This window comes from Setaria viridis, chromosome 5 (assembly GCF_005286985.2).
Source record: "Setaria viridis chromosome 5, Setaria_viridis_v4.0, whole genome shotgun sequence".
Lineage (NCBI taxonomy): Eukaryota > Viridiplantae > Streptophyta > Magnoliopsida > Poales > Poaceae > Setaria > Setaria viridis.
This window is the reverse complement of record NC_048267.2, coordinates 42,067,639-42,089,985: the sequence shown is the minus strand read 5'-3', so window position 1 is coordinate 42,089,985 and position 22,347 is coordinate 42,067,639. Positions and strand designations below refer to the sequence as shown.

The 22,347-nt window shown below is 41.6% G+C and overlaps 1 protein-coding gene across 7 annotated transcripts; it reads left to right on the top strand.

Annotated features, from left to right (window-relative positions):
- Positions 1-1,304: 1,304 nt before the first annotated feature.
- On the top strand, positions 1,305-18,723 carry LOC117857485 (DNA-directed RNA polymerase IV subunit 1). 7 transcript variants are annotated; one of them, XM_034740164.2, is made up of 19 exons: positions 1,305-1,510; positions 6,626-6,701; positions 6,973-7,093; positions 7,205-7,329; positions 8,422-8,466; positions 8,540-8,803; positions 9,192-9,344; positions 10,538-10,675; positions 11,243-13,105; positions 13,204-13,373; positions 13,457-13,520; positions 13,626-13,744; positions 14,371-14,513; positions 15,735-15,961; positions 16,067-16,240; positions 16,335-16,472; positions 16,948-17,207; positions 17,343-17,454; positions 17,989-18,723. In XM_034740164.2, the coding sequence occupies exons 2-19, from the start codon at positions 6,627-6,629 to the stop codon at positions 18,151-18,153; spliced, it is 4,356 nt and encodes a 1,451-aa protein (XP_034596055.1). In that variant the 5' UTR covers positions 1,305-1,510; position 6,626; the 3' UTR covers positions 18,154-18,723. The 7 variants fall into 7 exon arrangements, with proteins under 7 accessions (XP_034596055.1, XP_034596059.1, XP_034596056.1 ...); XM_034740165.2 differs by lacking the exon at positions 1,305-1,510 and adding an exon at positions 6,061-6,408 and having other exon boundaries at positions 8,543-8,803; XM_034740163.2 differs by lacking the exon at positions 1,305-1,510 and adding an exon at positions 6,061-6,408.
- The last annotated feature ends 3,624 nt before the right edge of the window (positions 18,724-22,347 follow it).

Sequence of the window (22,347 nt, the reverse complement as noted above, 5' to 3'; positions counted from 1 at the left end):
CGGTATCCATCGATCGATAGGAACTCACCGGAACACCTCCGCATCCAATAATCCTGGCCTCCTCGCCGTCCTCCCGACGACCCGACCGAGGCCAACCCGCCGCCTCGTTAGCCCGATCGATCCCAAACGTATCAGCGTCCGCCCGCGCCAGCCGGAGGAGCGAGGCGCGCGGTGAGAGTGCCGGGAATTGCAAGGCAAGGGTGATTTGGTGGTGGCGAGGCGCGCGGAGGAGACGCCGAGACGGCGGCAAGTTAGCAGCAGCCCAGGTAGGAGGGGCCCCTCGCCTCCGTTTAAATCCGACGGTGATCGGCGCGGGGGCGTGCGGGAGTCTGCGAGTCCGGCACGTTGGATCGCGTCACGCCGAGGAAACCGTTCGGGAGTTCAGTCGTCCTATGGCCTCCGGTGCAGCTACGACTAAGATTATCCACTTGATTTTATTGAGAAAAAAGCAGCGTCCTGTTTATATACTCTACCGGATATATCTTATCTAGAATAATGGATCACACCTTGATCCACATTGACAGTACTACCCTGCACCAACAGATTCTGCAACGTTGTTGGATCTGCAACAACAGATTCTACAACACCGATCCCGGCCGAGGTCCCGCTGCGAAACTGGGCCCTGTGACGCCGTCTGTCGTAGCAAGTGGGCCGTTGCTGATTCAATCCCCCCGGCCGGTCCGTCCTGCCTGGGGCCGCACACTATTAGGGAGTGTTGGGGAGGTATTGGCTAAATTTTAGCCCATGTCACAGGTTTGGATACTAATTAGGAGTATTAAATAATTAGGTATTGGCTAAATTTTAGCCCATGTCACATGTTTGGACGCTAATTAGGAGTATTAAACATAGGCTAATTACAAAATTAATTACACAATCTCTAGGTTAAATCGCGAGACGAATCTATTAAGACTAATTAGTCCATGATTTAACAATGTGATGCTACAGTAACCATTCGCTAATGATGGATTATTTAAGTTTAATAGATTCGTCTCGCGATTTAGCTTAGAAGTTCTGCTATTAATTTTATAATTAGCTCATATTTAATCTTCCTAATTAGTATCCGAACTAACGTGACAGGGCTAAATTTTAACCCGTGCTGTCTAAACACTCCCCAGGCTCTTTGGGAACCGGAACCCCGAGGGGATCCCGTCGTATCCCCGAGGCTGGAAGCCCGCGCGGAGAACTGGCCACGGGCGAATTTACCCCGTCGTTTGGGAGAACACGAGACGGGGGCGCCTGACCCGATCCGCGAGTTTTCCGCGTGCCGAGCCCTCCCCACCTCGAGGGTCCGGCCGCCTCTTCCCCGCGGCTCCCCGAGCGACGCAGCGCCGTCGCCCGTGCGGCTCCCCCTCCCTGCGCCTCGCCGTCGCTGCTCCTCGTCGCCTCCCCGTCGCCTCCCCGTCCTCCCCGTCGCCTCCCCGCCGCCTCCCCGTCGCCTCTCCATCTCCGTGCCGGCTCGATCTCCACCACTGCTCCGTGACTGCCCCGCCTTGCCTCGTCCCAAGACCCGGTGAGCCCTTCCTCTGTCCTCCTTGTCCTCCCCAGATCGAGCTCCTGCTACTTGGATCGAGCCCTTCCTCTCTCCGTGACTGCTTGTGCTTTTTTTACAGATAGATGTGTGTTAGATGTTTTTAAGTTCTTCCTTCGGTTCATCTTATTTCTAGATCCCTAGAACTGGTAATGCTTTCGTCTTAGGCGCTAACTAGTTCATTACGGTTTACTCTTAGCGATACCTACAGATTATAGAGATGCATCACTGTAAAAAATGGAATCCTATACTAATGTCTGCACTCTTTGGAAAGCTTTGACTTTGTTCTAGTTATTTAGCTTCAGTGCTTAATTGCTTGTCATTCTTCCTGGAATGAAAAATATCATGCTGTTGTCTCTTATAAATCTTGATGAGGTTCATCAGTGTTTTGGATGAGGTTCTTGCTAGCCTGATGAGAGAAAAAAAATCCTGATGTTACACATACACATGACTGGTAGAATAGACATTGCACTGCAATGTTCTTATTGGAATCTGGAAGTTAGGTTTGGATTGTTCTTGTTATTTATGTTCAGTGCATAATTGCTTGTCATTCTTGCTGTAAGGGGAAAAAATCTTGTTGTTTCTCTCTTGTAAAAGTACTAGATTTGGATGAGGTTCCAATCCATTACTAGCTGTTCTTGCCAACCAGATAAAAAATAAAGCCATGTGTAATGTTTTAAGCTTCAGTACATTTTTTTTGTGTTCTCATTTCCTTCCACTCATTCTTGGTAGATAAACTGTAGACATTTGTTGTGGCATATTATTAGATATTCAGGTCTTTTGATGCAGTGCAGAATAAAACAAATATGATTACTGAATAAAACTACAAATGCAAGGTTGCTGATCTTTGTTCTTGGAACTAATTTCATGTTTATGGAATCTATGAGTTTTATGTCATTGTTTTTGAGTCACCCTGTGATGTGCTAACTTCATTAGCTGTGTTATTCTGTGACTTTCAACATCTAAGATGCGTTTAATACTGGCGATTCTGTCCCTAAGAAAGAAGATCTACATGATTAATGGAATACAACCACCACTTGGAGCACAACCTTATCTGAACCATTCTTGTTGGAGCAGTTCTTCATTTTGTTTGTTGTGTGCGGTGTGCTTCCTCGAATAGAGCCTTACTCATGTGCTGTCTGATTTTTTTTCCTTAAGGCTGCTATAATTTATCAAATCTTGTTAAAAGATGTAGAAGCACTGCAGTTTAATAAATCTGATCTCAACTGTTAAGTAGCGAAGACCAGAGATTTCTGTATCTCTGAAATTACAATGTCTTATTGTTCTCTCTGATATCCTTCAACTTACAATTCTTAATTGGATTATATCCGTTAGCATTTGCTTGACATGGTTGAACGCCTTTTGAGTGCATTAAATCCATGGTTATCAATACTATGTGGAAATCCAAGAATAAAGCTATTTCTTTTGCAACATTAGATGTAGCTAAGCCTCCATATAACAATGAATCCTGAACCTATGATCTATTTGGCTTGAATCAGCCTGTAGAACTATGATCTGTTTGCCATATTAAGTCACTGTTCTTCTGAGGTCAAAATGCTATTCTGAACCTACGATCTGTTTGCCATCTTTTTGATCCTGAACCAAAATGCTAGCTTATATCATATATTCTTGCAAGTATTACAGTTTTCATAACCTGTGAGCTTTTTCTTTCTTTTTTCTAGACCATATGCATTTGAGTGACATAGTTTACTTGCCTTACCATATACATACATATAGATAATGGAATCTTGGGAGGATGAAGTTAGGAGATTCATGCTAGAGGAGGAAGAAGAGGATGACGAGCTATTCCTAGTTATGGTCCCCGCGCTTCAGCAGTGTCTATATGAGGAGAAAAGGCCGGAGCACACCTCAACTGAAGGGCACCACTTGTTTCACTGTTTGCAGTCTACACTACACAGCATTTAAAATACTCAAATCATCACAAGATTCCTCCATGAAGCTATTTGGAGAAAAAAGAAACTGAAGGGCACCACTTCAAAATGGAGATATGAATAACACCAGATGCCCTTCATAAACCATAGACAGGACCTAAAAGTCTAAAACGAATGTAATATAGGTATATGCAAGAAACAGTATCAGGGATACAACCCAGTGTCACAAACATCTATGTATTCCATTAAAAAGACATCACCATGACTCACATGAAAAGGATACTATCAATAAGCACCCACCCCCACCCCCTACAACACAGTAGACACATGTACCATTCTACACAATACCACTCGCTGCTGCTCACAGTAGTTACCTATCGAGGAAATCAAACCTTATTAGCAATAGAGAATGGAACAGTAATCAAACAGCCAGTTTTAACCAATCATAGATAAAGTATGAACTGCTTCGGCCTTCAACTACTACACATGAAAACCTCCAATTGGAACACCAATGTTAACAAATGGACAAATAAAAATATAATACTACCTCCGATTCATTATATTTGACATTTCATACAGTGATTTTAGCCTGCAAGTAGTTCTATTTGGCTATCGGGAACGTCAAATAAAAAGAATCGGAGGTAGTAACATGATACCAAATAACTAGCGCAGACAGCTTACAGACAATTGCTGCTACATGTGACAAGTTCTGACCACGGCTATGCTCCTATTGCCTACTACCGTACACACTCTTTCTTGCATCACAGAAGACATTATTCCTTCCCCATAACATTGAACAAAGCTTCTGAATTCCGAAGATAAATGAAGGTTTTTGAGCTACATTATGACCTCCAGTGTCCATTGATCTTGTCAAGCAGATTCCACACACTTCTCCACAAATGCACTAACTTCAAAGTAGAATTTCAAGGAGCAACTGCAAATCGGTTTTAACGGGTGGAGCGCCAGACTAGAGAACCGGTGCCTCTGTCACGACAAGGAGCTTGTCAGGTCACCAGTGCAGGGGAAGTGCAATGCCCTCACTACAATCTGCAGGCCTTTTCAAGGACTAATTCCTTGAAGCACCCTCTGACAGCACGAGCAACAGTGGCGATCAGGACTATTCCATCGAACAAATTGATGGTGACGAAGACTTTGAAGAAGTCCTTCAGAAATCAGAATTTCTGGTTTTCCTACCGTTGAAACCTCGGAAGCCTCGATCATCCTCTGCAATGGACGCGGGCGTGACGAGAAGAGAAAAACCAAAAACAGACTTCATGCCGGGATCAACGGACACCGTTCGCGACCTCTGTCAGGTGACTAATCGGCACCTGATCACGTGCGCCACAAACTTTCAATCCGTCACGCACGCTAACCTCGTAGGGAGCACGTGCTGAAACCGAGGGCCCTCAAAATTCACCAATCCCAACCTCGAACGACCGCGACCCCGAACGCAAATCCAGACCGCCGCCAGATGCAAAGGCGAAACAGAGCCACCAGCACGGTGGGAACAGAGCATAAACCGAAAGGAAAACTCTAAACCGGCGATCAGAAAAAACAACCCAACAATCGAGCGCTGCGCGCGAGCATTGGTCCGCCACAGGATCAGGAATAGCGCGAATGCGAGGAATCGCTCACCTCGATTGCGTCGGCGGCGGGGGCGGCGGGAACAGATAAGCCGAGGTGGGGGGGGGGCGAGAGTGCCCCAAGCTGCCTTCCGACACCACAGTGGCGGTGCGTCGGCACCGGGGTCGCGCGTATGGGGCCGCGGGGGAGGACCAGCAGGAGGAGGCGGCGGTTGCGACGGCGGATATCGTCGCCGACGAGCTCGCCGCCTTGGGCGTCGGCTGCGCTGGTTGAAGGGGCGAAGAGAATCTCCTTTTGGGGTTTTCTCAAGGTTTGGTTCTTGCCTTCTCGAGGTTTGCGTGCCTGCAGTGCGGCGTAGTAGTAGCTAGAGGGCCCTAGGTATTTCCCCTCGTGGAATCGCGGCACGACTCGACTGTCGACTCGCGTATATACTCCTGCTAGTGGAAGCCAAGGAGCGGGGAAGGGGGGAGCGGCAAGCGTGCCAGCGTCAACATGGGTCGGAGTAACGACGGCGGGCTGCCACTGCGGGTCGAGGCGTATGCCTTAGAAGATCCCGTGTGCTAAGAGGCACCGTCCCTTTATGCTGATCGAGGGCCGCGATAAGTCCACGTCAACCGTCAACCGCTCTGCCCGTGTGCTAAGAGTATGCCTTAGCATATGGAAGCTTTCTTTGCGAAAAGATCATTTGTGAGTCTGATGCAATGTGAGGCGTTCGTTCATTTTACGTGCTAGCGGTCGCAGTAATGTAATATTTTTGGTGCTATATAAACACAATGACCTAGTAACACTTAAGATTTAGTCGCATCTTTTCATTGAATAACATTTAAACCGTTGTTGATCTTTCTATATATACATTGTCATTGATAAAATTCAATTGCCATATATCCTGTAAATAATTAAAAAAAATGGCATACGCAAACCGGAAAGTCCATACATCTTGACAAGAAAGGGAGAAATCACTAATTTGAGAACTACTGTGAGCAGCAGCGAGTGGTATTGTGTAGAATGGAACATGTGTCTATTGTGTTGTAGGGGGTGGGGGTGGGGGTGGGGTGCTTATTGATAGTAACCTTTTCCTGTGAGTCATGATGATGTCTTTTTAATGGAATACATAGATGTTTGTGACACTGGGCTGTATCCCTGATAGTGTTTCTTGCATATACCTATATTACATTCGTTTTAGACGTTTAGGTCCTGTCTATGGTTTATGAAGGGCATCTGGTGTTATTCATATCTCCATTTTGAAGTGGTGCCCTTCAGTTTCTTTTTTCTCCAAATAGTTTCATGGAGGAATCTTGTGATGATTTGAGTATTTTAAATGCTGTGTAGTGTAGACTGCAAACAGTGAAACAAATAGGATACTCTGCACACTTGCATTGCCAGAGTGAGGTTTCTCATTTAAGGGTAGGTCTATCATCATTTTAGAGTTTTACTTCTTTTGTGTTTTCTTTTTCATTAAAACTAATTATACTATGGATCGAAAGAACTGTATTTCAACTATCATATTCATTGCTATCTTGTACTTTTTTGCTGTTTACATTAACATTCTTGCTCTCTTATTCCTCCTGTTTGGTTTCTACTTCTGTCATCATGAATTATTTCCCATGTGACTGTTGTGCAGGATGGAGCTGAATCATGAACTTCCTAGAGCTATTCTTAATGCGATAACATTTGATCTCATGACTAGTACAGATATGGTATGCTTTTATTTTTGCATACCCCCCCCCCCCCCCCCCCCCCCCCCCCCCCCCCCCCCCCGGAAGTTAAGTTCTGAAGTTCATTTTACTTTTATACTTCACTATGTCCTTTTGTGAATATAAGTTTCTACAATATGTAATCTATGCTTATGGTCATCTATGCTAATGTTTATTTTTTTATTAAGTCAGTACATAGAGTAATTTGATTATTCTATTCATCGCTTTGTGTCGTTAGAGATTTTTTTATAAAAAAATTATGTAACCATTTCAGGAAAAGTTGAGCAGCATAAGCATAACAGAAGTGAGTGATGTCACTAGTCCCAAGTTAGGACTACCAAATGGTTCGTCGCAGTGTGAGACTTGTGGATCACAAAGTGAACGTGACTGTGATGGTGAGTAATATTAAGCATGCTTACCTCAAAAAGTAATATTAAGCATGCAGTATCGAAGCATGCGGTTTGTGTGCATTTCAGTTCAAAGGGATCAACTTGTCAAAATTTTAGGGCATTTTGGTGTGACTAAGCTGGCGGCAACGGTGCACAACCCATACTTTATCGATGAAGTTGTTCACTTTCTAAATCAAATATGTCCTGGCTGTCTCAATCTAAGGGAAAACATAGATTTGAAGGTTTGTACCTTCCTGAGTTAGCTATTTTCATCCTCATTAAGCACTGCATGTTTTATATCTTTGCCAAAGTTCATCGATACCATAGATTAGTGCCAAATCACTTTCAGATCATCAAGGCCTTTGTCAAGATCTCTCTTGTTGATCTGATGAACTAAGGTGGGGCCAGAAATTCCTACACTTAGAATAAATAAAAGACTGTAAAGCGAATATCAGTAGTACTTATCATTACTAATGCATCTAGCCATCTACAATGAACTTGTGATTATGCTATTCATTGATGAGTTTGTTTGCTGTGTATTACCTCTCATATAACCCTCTATTTCTTATTTATTTCAGTAGGTGTTGATACATATGGAAACAGTAGAATGCTTTTCAAGAATATTATGTATATCAATTTGATGCTTATTACCTAATAGGATTCTTATGTCTTGTGTTAAGTCATCTTGCCTGAAAATAAATATCATTTATTGTCTGCATCGGGTTTCATGCCAGAGCATTTCTTTCACATTTGATAACACTGTGAATTGTACCAATAGTTAATCACACGATTGAATCAACTCTAGGCGAAACAGTAGAAATAGCATTCTTAGGCATGGTGGATTTATATAATTGCTTCATTCTACTAATAGACTTATTTGATGTTATTCATCTGCTTACAAGTGATTTCACCCAAGATGTTGTATCTAGTTTGTAACATATGGAAGCACATGGTCAAGAGTCTAAAAGTAACGTCCTGGCTTAGTTTACTTATGGGTGGTAATGGTTTCTTTATTAGTCCCACACGACTGCTCATCATGTTTAGGCAGGATATGTTTGCGCTAAATGGGATTCAGAAATAGGCTATCTTTGTATGTGTCATAATAGGGTACCTTTATTTCTTCATTGTTAATGTTTTCCCTTGTGTGACCCTGCTTCCGGTATTCGAAGGGTTGCTCCTTTCAGGGAAAGTAGGGGCAAACAAGTGTTTATTATGGTATTATGCCTACTGCATTTTCCTACCGTGGTTTTATCTATTCCTAAAATTAGTAGAGGCTCTCTTGTTATGACACTAATGTTTCTTTCTCTTACACATCACTCTTCGCTTTTTTGAAGACATTGGAGAGAGAAACAGTTCGAGCAACATGCAAATATTGCTCGGTAAGTGCATATTTAGTTATATTGGTGCATATTTCTTCCACATTGTATTAAACCTTGTGTTTTTTCTGGACAGAAGGATGGTTCTAAACTTTACCCTAGTGTAATCTTTAAGACGCTGTCAAGTCCAAGAGTATTATTATCCAAGAGTAAACTTCACAGAAGCCCAAGCGTGATGGAAAGGATTTCAATTGTTGCAGAAGCTATTGATAGAGGGTCTAATAAATCCAAGGGTAAAGGTTCGCTTGAAGGCCTCCCCCAGGATTATTGGGATTTTGTACCTTCTGAGAATCAGCAATTACAGTCCACTATGACCAAGATAATATTATCACCCTACCAAGTAATGTATTTTTTTCCGCCGTTCACTTTTGGTAAAGGCTGTTTTATGTTGGCTTCCACATTAGATTTACTAGTCCACCAGCCCCCCGCCCCCCCGCCTGACAAAAGATTATGTATTGTCTGATTATATTTGTTAACTTGGCTCATATTTTAGTATCAGAGACCGCAGATTTAAAATGTATCGTGTAGGACACATAAAAGGGGACATGGGGTTACTTGTATTTTCAGAAGTATTTAATGTCGAATTATTATTTTGATTATTCATAACATACAGAAAATATAACTGAGATGATCAAACAAGGGCAATCTGCTGCTCATATTCACACACACATATATATCTTGTTTCGAAAAAGTAAGATTGTCCCTGATCTCATTTGACATATTTACAGGTCTTTCACATGTTGAAGAAAAGTGACCCTGAACTTATCAAACAATTTGTTTCAAGGCGAGAGCTATTGTTTCTATCATGTTTACCAGTGACTCCTAATTGCCATCGTGTTGTAGAGATTGGATATGGGCTTTCAGATGGGCGGTTAACTTTTGTAAGTAGTATGCCTTTTTTTTGTGAAATTTGTTATCTATTCATCATCTTTCAAGCCATTCATGATACCCTTCTTCTCTTTTAGTTCGAATGCTAACTCTCTGTATAATTTAGTGTAAATCTTTCATTGAGTCTCTGGAAAGTCATTTATTTAAGAGCAAGTCCAGTTAATGCCTTTGGAGCAGTTCTTCACTTGATTTGCCATCAATTAACCAATTCACAACATGCCATCCAGATTTCAAATTTCTTCACTCCATGCCATTGTGGGATTGCATGGAGTGAAAACATTTGAAATCAGGATTTCAAGTTCTTTTTCCCTCTCACTCCATTAGTCAAGAAATGGTGGTTAGGACGGTCGCCAAGAAAGGAGCCATCTCATGTGCGCTGGGGCCAGGGATCTCAGGAACTTGGTCGTGGGGTTACTCTATTTCTCCCTCCCCGGTTAGCATAGTGTTAGCGGTCATCTCTTTACTGTCTTTGTCTCAACTGTTCTATTTGTCTAGTGTGTGGTGCGTGCGCATTGTGTTTGGGTGTTTATCTTTGTTACCTTTTTTATTCCTTTAATCAAATGGCATGTATCTCTCTTGCGTGTTTGAGAAAAAAAATGGTGAAGAACTCTGAAATTTGGATGGCTTGCAGTGAAATCGAACTATTTGACGGCAAATCATAGAACCAATTCTCTTATGTGTCCCTGATCAACTTGGGTGCTTGGACTGTCTGAAGCATCATGACTCATGTATCTTTTGAGTGAGTGTTTCTGGAGGTCGAGAAGGTTGTATGTGCAGTTTTAGTAGATGTTGATCTGTAGACTGTGGGCTTGAGAAAAAAAAGTTTCCTACAATGACATGCAAGTTTCCTGAGTGTTTGAGAAAAAAATAAGTGGCCAAAACTTAGGAGTACTTATGCGACATGGTGTGAAACGAAATATTCATTGTGTTGCCAAATACACAAGCTCCTTTTTCCTCATTCCAAATGGAGCTAGCACTTTCTTTGTTTTCCTTGTACTCCCTCCATTTATAAATATATGAACTAATTAGCTTGTCCTAAACAATATATATTTTAAAACGGAGGGATTGGGTTTGTCCAAGTGTCCATGTTATAAAAGTCTGATGCACTATGCTACAGTACACACTTGAACCACATTGGCTTCTCAATTGTAAACGTACAATTTCGTTCATTGCATGTTTGAAGTAGGATGACAGAACAAAGGCTTACAAGAGGATGGTTGATGTCAGTAAGAGAATTGATGACTACCGCCAACATCCGCAGTTCAGTGTTCTTGCAAGTTCACTTGTCTCAAGCCGAGTTTCAGAATGCCTGAAGTCATCCAAGGCAAGAAATCTAACGTCGCCTTTTTTTTTATTGCAATGTCTATATAGCATGATATATGTCAATCTGATCTGAACATGCTCAATACTTGTCCAATGATCATCCGAGGAATATCTGTGTCTGTCAAGTTATCTGATACATGCTCATAAGTTTCCACGCATCAGTCGTCACGTATTCCCACACAAATTCTATTCGATTGCACTGAAGGAACTTAAACCTTCAATTTGTTGAAATTTGTTGTTATCTTCATAGCCTTAGCTACCTAATATCTTATGAAGTTACTCCCTCTGTTCCAAAATGTAGGTCGTTTTGGCTTTTCTTGATACATAGATATTGCTATGCACATAAATGTAGGGTTATGTCTAGATACATTATACATAGCAAAATCTATGTATCTAGAAAAGCTAAAACGACCTACATTTTGAAACAGAGGGAGTACTTTGGAACGAGGGAAAAAAAGGAAAAAAAACTTTGTTAAATGCCTAGTAACAATAAGTTCTAAGACTTCATCACAATATGGTACTAGCAAATGCCTTTAACTGTATTCATTGACATTTTTGTTTCTTTCAGTTATACTCTAAAAAGACAGATGTGGAGACATCCACAGATACATATGGAATGAAATGGCTAAAGGATGCTGTTCTGAGCAAAAGATCAGATAATGCTTTTCGGAGTATTATGGTTGGGGACCCAAAAATTAGGTTATGGGAAATTGGCATTCCTGAAAATTTAGCTTCAAACTTGGTTGTTTCTGAGCACGTTAGTTCTTATAATTTAGAAAATATAAATTTGAAGTGCAACCTGCACCTTCTAGCCAAGGAAGAACTACTTATTCGGCGAAATGGGAAGCTAATGTTTATTCGAAAGGCAAACCAGCTAGAAGTTGGTGACATTGCCTACAGACCATTGCAGGATGGTGATCTTATTCTCATCAACAGGCCTCCTTCAGTCCATCAACACTCACTAATTGCATTATCTACAAAAATTCTACCAATTCAGTCTGTCGTATCAATCAATCCACTATGCTGCATGCCTTTTTTGGGAGACTTTGATGGGGATTGTTTGCATGGATATATCCCACAATCTATTCGATCAAGAATTGAGCTTGGAGAGCTGGTAAGCTTACACCAGCAGCTGTTGAATATGCAAGATGGTCGAAGTTTGGTGTCACTAACACATGACTCTCTAGCTGCTGCACATTTGTTAACAAGTACAGATGTTTTTCTGAAGGAATCTGAATTACAGCAGCTTCAAATGCTCTGCCTTTCCGTATCAACAACACCAGTACCAGCAATAATTAAGTCTATGAACTTTGAAGGTTCTCTGTGGACTGGTAAACAATTTTTCAGCATGCTTCTTCCATCAGGCATGAATTTCAGTTGTGATAGCAAGTTGCACATCATAGACAGTGAAGTTCTTACCTGCTCTTCGGGGTCTTCTTGGTTACAAAATAGCACAACCGGTCTCTTTTCTATCATGTTCAAACAGTATGGTCGCAAGGCACTTGACTTCCTTTCTTCTGCCCAAGAAGTACTATGTGAGTTCTTAACCATGAGGGGTTTAAGTGTCTCTCTTTCAGATCTCTATATGTTCTCCGATCATTACTCGAGGAGAAAACTGACTCAGGGAGTCAAACTGGCTTTGGATGAAGCTGAAGAAGCTTTCCGAATCAAGCAGATATTGCTAGATCCAATTAACATACCAGTTCTAAAGTGTCATGATGAAACTGAAGATGTAACTTACAGACAATCTGATTATATTCAGAGCAATCTATCAGTTGTCAGATCTTCAATCATGTCATTTAAAGATGTCTTCAATGATCTCCTAAAAATGGTGCAACATCATGTTAGCAATGATAACTCAATGATGGTGATGATTAATGCAGGAAGCAAGGGTAGCATGTTGAAATATGTGCAGCAAACTGCATGTGTTGGTCTTCAACTTCCAGCAAGCAAATTTCCCTTCAGAATTCCTTCCCAACTCTCATGTGTTAGCTGGAATAGGCAGAAATCATTAAATTGTGAAGCTGAGAGTACCAGTGAGCATGTGGAAGGTCAAAACCTTTATGCTGTAATCAGGAATTCCTTCATTGAGGGTTTAAATCCATTGGAGTGTCTTCTGCATGCTATATCTGGCAGGGCAAACTTCTTCAGTGAGCATGCTGATGTGCCTGGGACACTAACGAGAAAATTAATGTATCACTTGAGAGATCTACACGTTGCTTATGATGGAACCGTTAGAAGTTCTTACGGGCAGCACATAATGCAATTCTCTTATGATACTGCTGATGATATGTGCTGTAATCATGATCTGGTAGGTGAACTTGGTGCCCCTGTTGGTTCTTGGGCCGCTTGTTCCATTTCAGAAGCTGCATATGGAGCTTTGGATCACCCTGTTAATGGTTTAGAGGACTCCCCTCTCATGAATCTACAAGTGACATTCTTCTCTCTGTTAATGTCTATACTTATTATGTGGCCACTGCCGTCTGTATGTTTTTTCCCTGACGCTATATGTTTTAATTTCCTGTGCAGGAAGTATTTAAATGTCACAAGGCTACAAATTCTGGGGATCATGTTGGTTTGCTTTTCCTGTCAAAGCATTTGAAGAAGTATAGATACAGTCTGGAATATGCATCCCTAGAAGTTAAAAACCATCTCGAGCGAGTAAACTTCTCTGATTTGGTTGAAACCATCATGATTATGTTAGTTCACTAAAATATCATTTCCCGTCATTTTACCTTTTAACATTGTGCGCTTGATTAATATTTGTTGCATTTTTTATTAGATATGATGGATGTGACAAAACAAGAAAAGGAGGACCTTGGACCACCCATTTTCATATAAGCAAGGTCCTCTTCTTTTTTTGAGTAAATGGACAATACCTTTTGTTTTCTTTTCTTTATGTGCATCAAATTGGTGTATAACTATCTGTTTCGTTGTGTATATATTTACAGGAAATGATGAAGAAAAAAAGGTTAGGATTGGGATTTGTTGTAGAAGAGCTTACAAAAGAATACGACGCCACCAGAAACCAGCTAAACAATGCAATCCCATCAGTTCATATTTCAAAGAGGTAAGTACCAAAGCTATTTGTGTTTTGATGAGTGTCTATATCTCTTTACTTGCTTCTTTCTGTAGTGTTGTTTTGTTGCTTTTCATTGCACAGTGCACAGGTAGATAATTTGGCATCCATTTTTGTTGCCAATTTTTATGGGTATATATGTCAGATTTGTTGATGTGTATCAAGAAGAGGGAAATGTTCTGCATTTGCATACTGCGCATTACAAAGTGAATGTATCTAAGGAGCATTAGTTTATAGCATATAAGTCATTTCTTCATATGGATCAGAAGATTGGAAGGTTTTTGATTGGTGTAGGTTAATGAGATCTCAGATTTCAGTCAATATATCCATCTGAACCTAGCTTGTTGAGTTACTGGAATTCAATATGGTTCTCGTTAGATATAAATATTTTATGTTTTGTTGAGAATTTGTTCCGTAAAACGTCTTACATTAAAATAATTAGACTTGCTGAATTATTACAATAAAATTGGTAATATGTTTAAATTTTGATTTGGCAGTAGATGTCATATGGGGCACCACAGAGACTTGTTATAATCATACAAGCATCACTATACATATTCTTCTTCTCTCTTTGCATTTCGTACGCTATATCTTTTGACATAAACATTTCTCTGCAGAAAATGTTCAGTAGGTGACCAGTGTGTTCAAAATTCAGCTTGCTGTATCACATTGGTAGCACAAGCTGAATCCAATTCCATGTCTCAGTTGGACACTATCAAGAAAAGAGTGATTCCAAGCATACTGGACACACTGCTGAAAGGTTGTTATGGTTTTATGCATTTTACAAAATATATCCCATATATTATTGCGAGTTTCCTGTAGAACTTAGAAATCATGGTCTTAGCTAAGGATTCCTTTCTAAGCTGCAGTGCGGAGAGGTAAAATATTTCCAGGTGCACCTTGTATTGCTGCGTGTGTCTTCTGACATTTTGTGAAACCATAGTTTGCTTCACGTGGCTTTTTATTATTCTAATACCACATGATTTTGCAGCAACAAATTGTATTATCTTAAGCAGGCATTAACCATAAATTTAGCTATGATGCGAGTCCATAATGCAATTGTGAACATAAGTTTGGCTGATTCAAGATCTGTAGATATATAGAGATCTTAGGAACATATCAAGTGTAAACAACCCATTTGCTACCATAATGCTAATCCCACTAGATTTGAGCATGAAAGTAATCAACAAATCCTCAAAAAAAAATAGTCAGTTCTAGATGTGCACAGTGCTCTGTAGGTCCAAGATGCAGTTTCAGCTTGGGAAATAAAGTATTACTTTTTTTGATATGGAAAGACTTTTAAGCAAAGGTTACTATCAATTGGTAACTCCTACTTTTGTTCCAGTTGAGTCCATGATTGAAATTTTGTTGGTGGATGATTACATTTCAGATATATTTGCAAATCTTTTAGGAACTGCTAATGTTGACTTGATGTCCGAATGGAGAAATTTGGTAGGTTATATAATCTAATGGGTTGTTTGCACTAGATTGTAGGTATGTTCCCAAGTTCCTTTTGAGTGTATACAAATGAAGTTACAGATAATGCCCGTGCCAAAGGTTCAAAATCTGACCTTGTTATCACCCATGATAAAGTTAAACAAGCCACAACAATAAACCAACTGACTTGGCAAGGAACTGAATGTATTAAACACCTGACATGCACCAAGTTATACCGATTCTATGGATGGTTCTGAGAAGCCTTGGCTTCCTTCAAAAGATTATTCTTTTTTAGTATAGTGTGGCAGATCATCAGGTGATGTTTTACAAACTTGGGGAAAAAGGAATCTTCCTCAGATGCTCATTTTGATGATCTGGGAGGAGTTGCTCTGGACTGAAGCTGTCACCAACCAGATCATGCTATTGTATTAAAGTTTTCCCCAGAAAACAACACTTTTGAAGATTCAATTCGTTGTTCTTGTTGTTATGTCTATTATTCAGATAATACTTGATGTTTGACTGCTCAGCTTTTTTTTCTGTGCAGGTTTTTTGGAATTTAAGGATGTTGAGATCCAGTGTCGACATGATGGTGAACTTCTTGTGAAAGTTGGTATGTCTGAGCATTGCAAGGCTGGGAGGTTCTGGGCTACTCTGCAAAATGCTTGCATTCCAGTAATGGAGTTGATTGACTGGGAGCAGAGTCAACCAAAGAATGTATATGATATTTTCTGTTCATATGGAATAGACTCAGCATGGAAATGCTTTGTTGAAGTATGTGCCCCAATATTTGTTGCCATTGGTTTTTTTCGTTTTCACTTGTTCCTGATTGGCTGCTATCATTTCATCTGTAGAGTTTGATTTTACTTCTATTTGCAGTCTTTAAAATCAGTAACTTCTGATATTGGAAGGAATGTTCGTCGGGAGCACTTACTAATTGTTGCAGATAGCCTGTCTGTAACTGGGCAGTTCCAGGCGTTAAGCAGTCAAGGTTTAAACCAGCAGCGCTCTCGGTTATCAATCTCATCCCCATTTTCTGAAGCATGTTTTTCTGTAAGTACCTTGTGATTTTTGTACTAATTTTTTTTAAATGAATTACTTTTTTAAGTGCTCCAAGTCTATCGTATTTTTATCGTGCTTTCTGCAGAGGCCTGCACGAAGTTTTATAAATGCTGCAAAGCATTGTTCAGTGGACAATCTGTGTGGAAGTCTAGATGCAATTGCTTGGGGCAAAGAGCCTTTCAATGGGACGTCAGGGCCTTTTGAAATTATGCATGCGGGAAAGGTGTGTATTCAAAACGCGCTACCAGAGTAACAGATGCACAATATTAGTATTCTTCAATGCAGTTTTATGACGGGCTTGATGCACATCCAGCCACGACACCAGTATTTACCATACTACTTTATATTTGTGGAGTTTAGTTTTCACAGAAGCAGGGGTAGGTTGTTTAATAATTTTTCCTCTCAATTTCGTGCATACTATTGTTTACTGGCCTCCATGCTTGATAATTGTTTATGGATAAATGTTCGACAAAGAGCGTTTGTTTCTATTTTTTACAGTATCAATATTAGCTCTTCGTGATGTTTGGATTAATTAAGCTGAGCTCTTGACTGGTGTAGTTCTCCTACTTGAATTTAACCAGAAATTAGGTTGCTGCATTTGATTATGTAATTGATGGAGAAAATAAACCACCATCTTAAATGTACTTGTAGGATGTCCAGATATTCAATTTGATTCTGACAGTTACCTTATTTTGCAGCCACATGAACCAGAACAAAATGAGAGCATCTATGATTTCTTACGCAGCCCTGAAGTTCGGAATTTTGAAAAGGATCATATGGATACCTGCAGACAAAGTACTGAAAATGCTTTGAGATGTAGGTTAGCATGCAAGTCTAAAGACAGTGCGACCGTCCAAGGTGGCGCCATGACTATCGACCAGGGCTTTCTTCATGCTAAAGTTGGTATATGGGATAACATTATTGATATGCGCACTTCCTTGCAGAACATGCTAAGAGAGTAAGACAATGTCCCCCTCCACGGAGCTAGTTTTACTGGTTTTATTTCTGTATATGACTTATGCATAATGTTTTTTCTTTTTGAATTTATATCTTGATTATCATTTATTCAATTTCTTCTTTAACTTGCATGAAGGTACCCATTAAATGGATTTGTGAAGGAGACAGATAAATCACAATTAGTCGAGGCCCTGAAATTTCATCCCAATGGAGCTCAAAAAATCGGTGTTGGAGTAAGAGAAATCAAGGTGATAAACTGATAACTATATAAATGATACCTGTTCTTTTCTGAATAGCTTCGTCATTTTACTCATCTTAACTCTGATAATTGTGAACTCATGAACTGCATTAGAAGGAATCCCCTCTTGGTTTCTTTAAAGTTATAATTCTGTTATGCTGTTGTGTATATATGTTGTCATGTGGCCAAGTTTACTGTTAATATCATTGGTTTTTGCAAACATCACTGATGAGCTGTCCAATTAACTGGAAAAGGGTCATGTGCATTGAATTTGATCTTTATACACTATCATTGTCAGCCTTATAAGGACTGTAAGCTTCTCAAGTTGATCAAATAATAATCCTTTCCCACGTAGACCAGATGGCCCATGGTAGAATTTGCATGCTAGCACTAAAGGTGGATTACACCTGATATATCCCTGTTTAATACTATTGCATGCTGTAAACATGATGTGAAAAGTATTATGCAGGCATTGAGGCTGATATTTGCTCTGGTATTTTTCTGATGTTGTGACCATTCCTTTTAACATCTGTCATCCTTGCAGATCGGATTGAATCCTAGTCACCCAGGTACAAGATGCTTCATTTTACTGCGGAAAGATGATACAACTGAAGACTTTTCTTATAACAAGTGTGTTCAGGGTGCTGCAAACTCTATCTCACCTCAACTCGGAAGTTATTTTGAGAAGAAACTACATCGTAGAGCATAAGTTGTCACACTAGTTGGCACTTGGTAGTGCTCCTGGCATTTATCTTGTCCTGATCAGGCTATATGACGAACTTCTGATGAAGAATGAATCAGATGAAGGATGGTAACAAAGAATGAATCAGCTTAGATCTTGTGCCTCTTCCTGGCATGTATTCAAAGGATGGAAGCTCAGAAGGTCTTCAGGATTGGGATGAATGTCAACTCAACTCAACTCAATGGACAATGGGACTAAGGAAGGCAGGCCTGAAAAGTCTTGACTTCCATGCCTCCATTTCCGTAGTCTGTATTATACTACTTGTACGTGTTGTGAGCATATTATGTCTCTAGAATGTGGTGAAAGTCATTTATTTTGTTTCCGAGAACTGTTGGTGGCACGACATGCAATAGGCGCTGCCATCATCATCCTTACCATTTGCACCCCCAGGCATGCTACTGTAATAATCATGAATGCTTAATGTTGCTTCAATTAAGGTTTCTGGCAAACCTAACCTGGATTGGTGACGCGCGCATGCGCTGTTGCACAACTTGCTGATTTGCGGTATATGACTAATGCATTTGTTGGTTCAGTTCACTGAAGTGTCATCCGGTTATGGTAGTCCGTTTCTCCGTGATTCAGTTAAATGCTGGCTAAGAGGGAAAATAGTCACCGGAACGCTGTCTGAGAAACATTGAGCTGTAGCTCAGAACTTTTGACAAAACAAATAAGAAGAAAAATGATTGAGCCATCAGAACGCTATGGCAGCTGTTGCGTGAAAGTAAATGGAAGTAGAACCGTAGAGGAGGATGGATTACAAAGTGTCATGTAATTGGGCAACATGACTTGCGAAAGAATCCTCGAGAATCCATATCATACTCGATCTATGTGTTCTTCCATCCATGGTAATCGCATCGAGTTCAATATATCGAGAACTTCTACGCTAGAAGTGGTGCTACCTTGCCATCACCTCCAACAAACTTTCCATAAAAACCCTCCAATTTACAGGAAATAAACCTATCCTTCGAGGGGTGTTCACTACACGAAAACCAGCTCCATTCTACCAGCTTCACACTTTCCTAGCTTCACTCCACCAACTCCAGACTCCACACTTTCCCAGCTTCACTCCACCAACTCCAGAAAAATATGAAGCTGTTGTACGTGTTTGACAGATTGTAGTGCTACAGCTCCATAAATAAGAGGATTTGATGGGAATATTCTATTTTGCCCATGGTGGATGGCTGGTTGTGTTTTAAGCATTATGGAGAGTTGCTATTTTGTTTTTTGCCGCTGCTACCGTACTGTTGCTACAGTACTGCGTGGAAAAAAATAAAAACTAGCTCTAAAGATCAAATTGTGGTAGACTTTGTTTCCAAATACATTACCTTTAGCCTGAATCCAATTTACATGGCTTGTATTGGAAATGTGTCGAGCGTTAAAGCAAGAGGTCCACGGATGGGGAAAAATCAAGATACAGGGAGCGGCAAGTTAAAATCCTGATTAAAAAATGGAACAGCTGAATCAGGAACTCAAATGGATGTTCCAAAGCCGACGCATCGAGCGTGTGGTGCCTCCAAATCGTGCCCTGCACAGCATAGATGTCGGCATGGCGAGACCACAGCACAACGAACTCGCATGCCGCGTTTCAACATCCTTGCATGCGCCGTCGATCTTTCCCCAACTGGGATGAAAGCCGAGGTCGGAGTTGCATCTCCCAACCGTCACGAGGATCGGATTAGTGTCGGGGAACTCAGTGGAGCTCGCTGCCGGGATCCATTGCGCCACCTTCAGGACCCGCGCACTGCCTGGATCCATCGAGGAGCGACCTGCCGCTCATCGTCTCCCAGTGTGGCCTAGAGCGGGGATGACGGAGACGAGCGGCTGTGGCGGTGGCGTGGCGAGCGGGGCACCAAGTGGCGGCATCGGGGTGAGCGGCCTGAGCGACGGCCACGACCTCCATGGGACGCTCCGACATTTTTTTTCTTTTGTCCAAATAACGTCTGAAATTGGGTTTTTTTTTAACATCCCTTGAGGTACTCCACCAAAACATGGATCTTACCCCTAGCTCCACCTTTTTTTCTGGAGCTGGAGTTGGTGGAGCTAGATGTGTTTGGCTGTGAGTGTTTTTAGAGTTGGTATAGTGGAACTAATTTTCCTATAGTGGAGTGCTGCCAAGCACCCCCTCACTCAGCCCTTCTTACTAGAGTAAACCATACATCTAGTTACTTCCATCAAGCAAATTGCAAACTATTGAGCCAAAGAAAGCAAAATTCCAACTTGGTGCCTATATCTTTTTTTCTAAAATAATACTTGCAAAAATCCCATACCTATTCCTCTTTATTTTCTGCCCCACTGAGTACCCTCGCCGCCGCTACCTTCTCTCCATGGAACTGAAAAACCAAGTTACTATTCAGACTGAGCACTTCTAGTAATCACTGTTCAGCCAGTTATTATTCAGCCAAGTTTCTATTCAGCCATGGGAAAAATAACTAGCTCAGCATGTAACTGAACTGGATGTTAGACATGCAATAGACAGGAATGGATGCAAACACAGCCAAGTTACTATTTAGCTAAGGTTGTTGTCATCTAAAGCTTGTTGGAGGCGATTGACAGTTCATTTATAGCAAGAACAAAAAGGATGGAGAGAGTGGGCAGCCTGTTGAAGCCCTCTGCTAGAGTTGAAGCAACCAAAAGACTGACCGTGGATGACAACAGAGAAAGTTGGTGAAGAGATGCATGAATGAACACAATCAATGAAATGACCTGGAAACCCTTGGTGTAATGCAGTTCCCATCAATGAACTCGTCAATGAAATGGTGATAGGAACTAAATCAAAGAACTCTGTTATTTTCCTATAAATTATCTCACCACTGTGTTGGTGTAGAGAAGTAGACGGGAAACACCACGCACCCAAATGAGGAGGGGTGACCTCTCTATATATGACCAATATGGTTTGAAGTACAAGAAATACATCAAGTGTACAAGGAAAGGATAAATACATCCTAATATATACATATACTTCCTAATACCCGCCTGCAGTTGAAGCGGGAAGATCACGAACGCACAGATTGGACCTAAACTCAGTAAACAAAGGAGTTGGCAGGCTCTTCGTCATGATGTCCGCAAACTGGTGAGAGGACGGCACATGGAGAAGCCGGACCTCACCCAAGGCCACCTTCTCACGGACGAAGTGGATATCAATCTTGATGTGCTTCATGCGTTGATGATGCACCGGGTTGGCTGTCATGTAGATAGCACTCATGTTGTCAGAGTAGACAATAGTGGCCGAAGCAAGAGGGACATGAAGCTGCTAAATAAGTTGACGCGGCCAGCAACACTCTGCCACAGCATGAGCCTCAACACTGGAACGAGACACCGTGGTCTAACGCTTGGAGGACCAAGACACTAGATTGTCACCGAATGTGGAGCGTCTAGAGTCCGGGCAGCCAGCCCAGTCGGCGTCAGAGTAGGCAGTCAGAGACTGAACAGGACCGGTGCCGATGTGAAGTCCGGAGGAGAGCGTGCCCTTCACATAGCGCAGGATGAGCTTGATCAGGGCCATGTGGGGCTCATGTGGGTCATGCATGAAGAGGCACACCTACTGAACCACATACACCAGGTCACATCGAATCAGAGTAAGGTACTGAAGCGTCCCAGCAAGACTCCGATACTCAAAGCTATCCTAGCAAGACTCCAATACTCAGAGTCGTCCTGGAGCTTAGTGTCGTTGTGTGCCAAAAGCTTGGCATGTGTGTCAACGGGAGTCGCTGTAGAGTGACAGTCAGTCATGCCAGCACGCTGAAGAAGATTCAGGGCGTACTATCACTGAGACAGGAACATGCCTTGGGAGGAACGAGTGATGGAGATGCTGAGGAAGTGGTGTAGGTCGCCAAGATCCGTCATGGCAAACTCGGAGTGAAGACGCCCCATGATGTGACGAAGAAGAGTCGAGGTCGAAGCGGTGAGGACGATGTCGTCGACGTAGAATAGAAAGTAGGCGATGTTTGGCCCCTCTTTGTATAGAAAGAGGGAGGTGTCGGAGGTGGAGACAACGAAGCCGAGTTGTCCAAGGAAGGAGGTGAACCGCTGGTACCACGCCCTCAGGGCCTGCTTTAGTCCATACAAGGAGTTCTGCAGAAGACATACGTGATCGGGGATGGCAGGGTCGACGAAGCCGGGAGGCTGCTGGTAGTAGACAGTCTCCACGAGGTGTCCATGAAG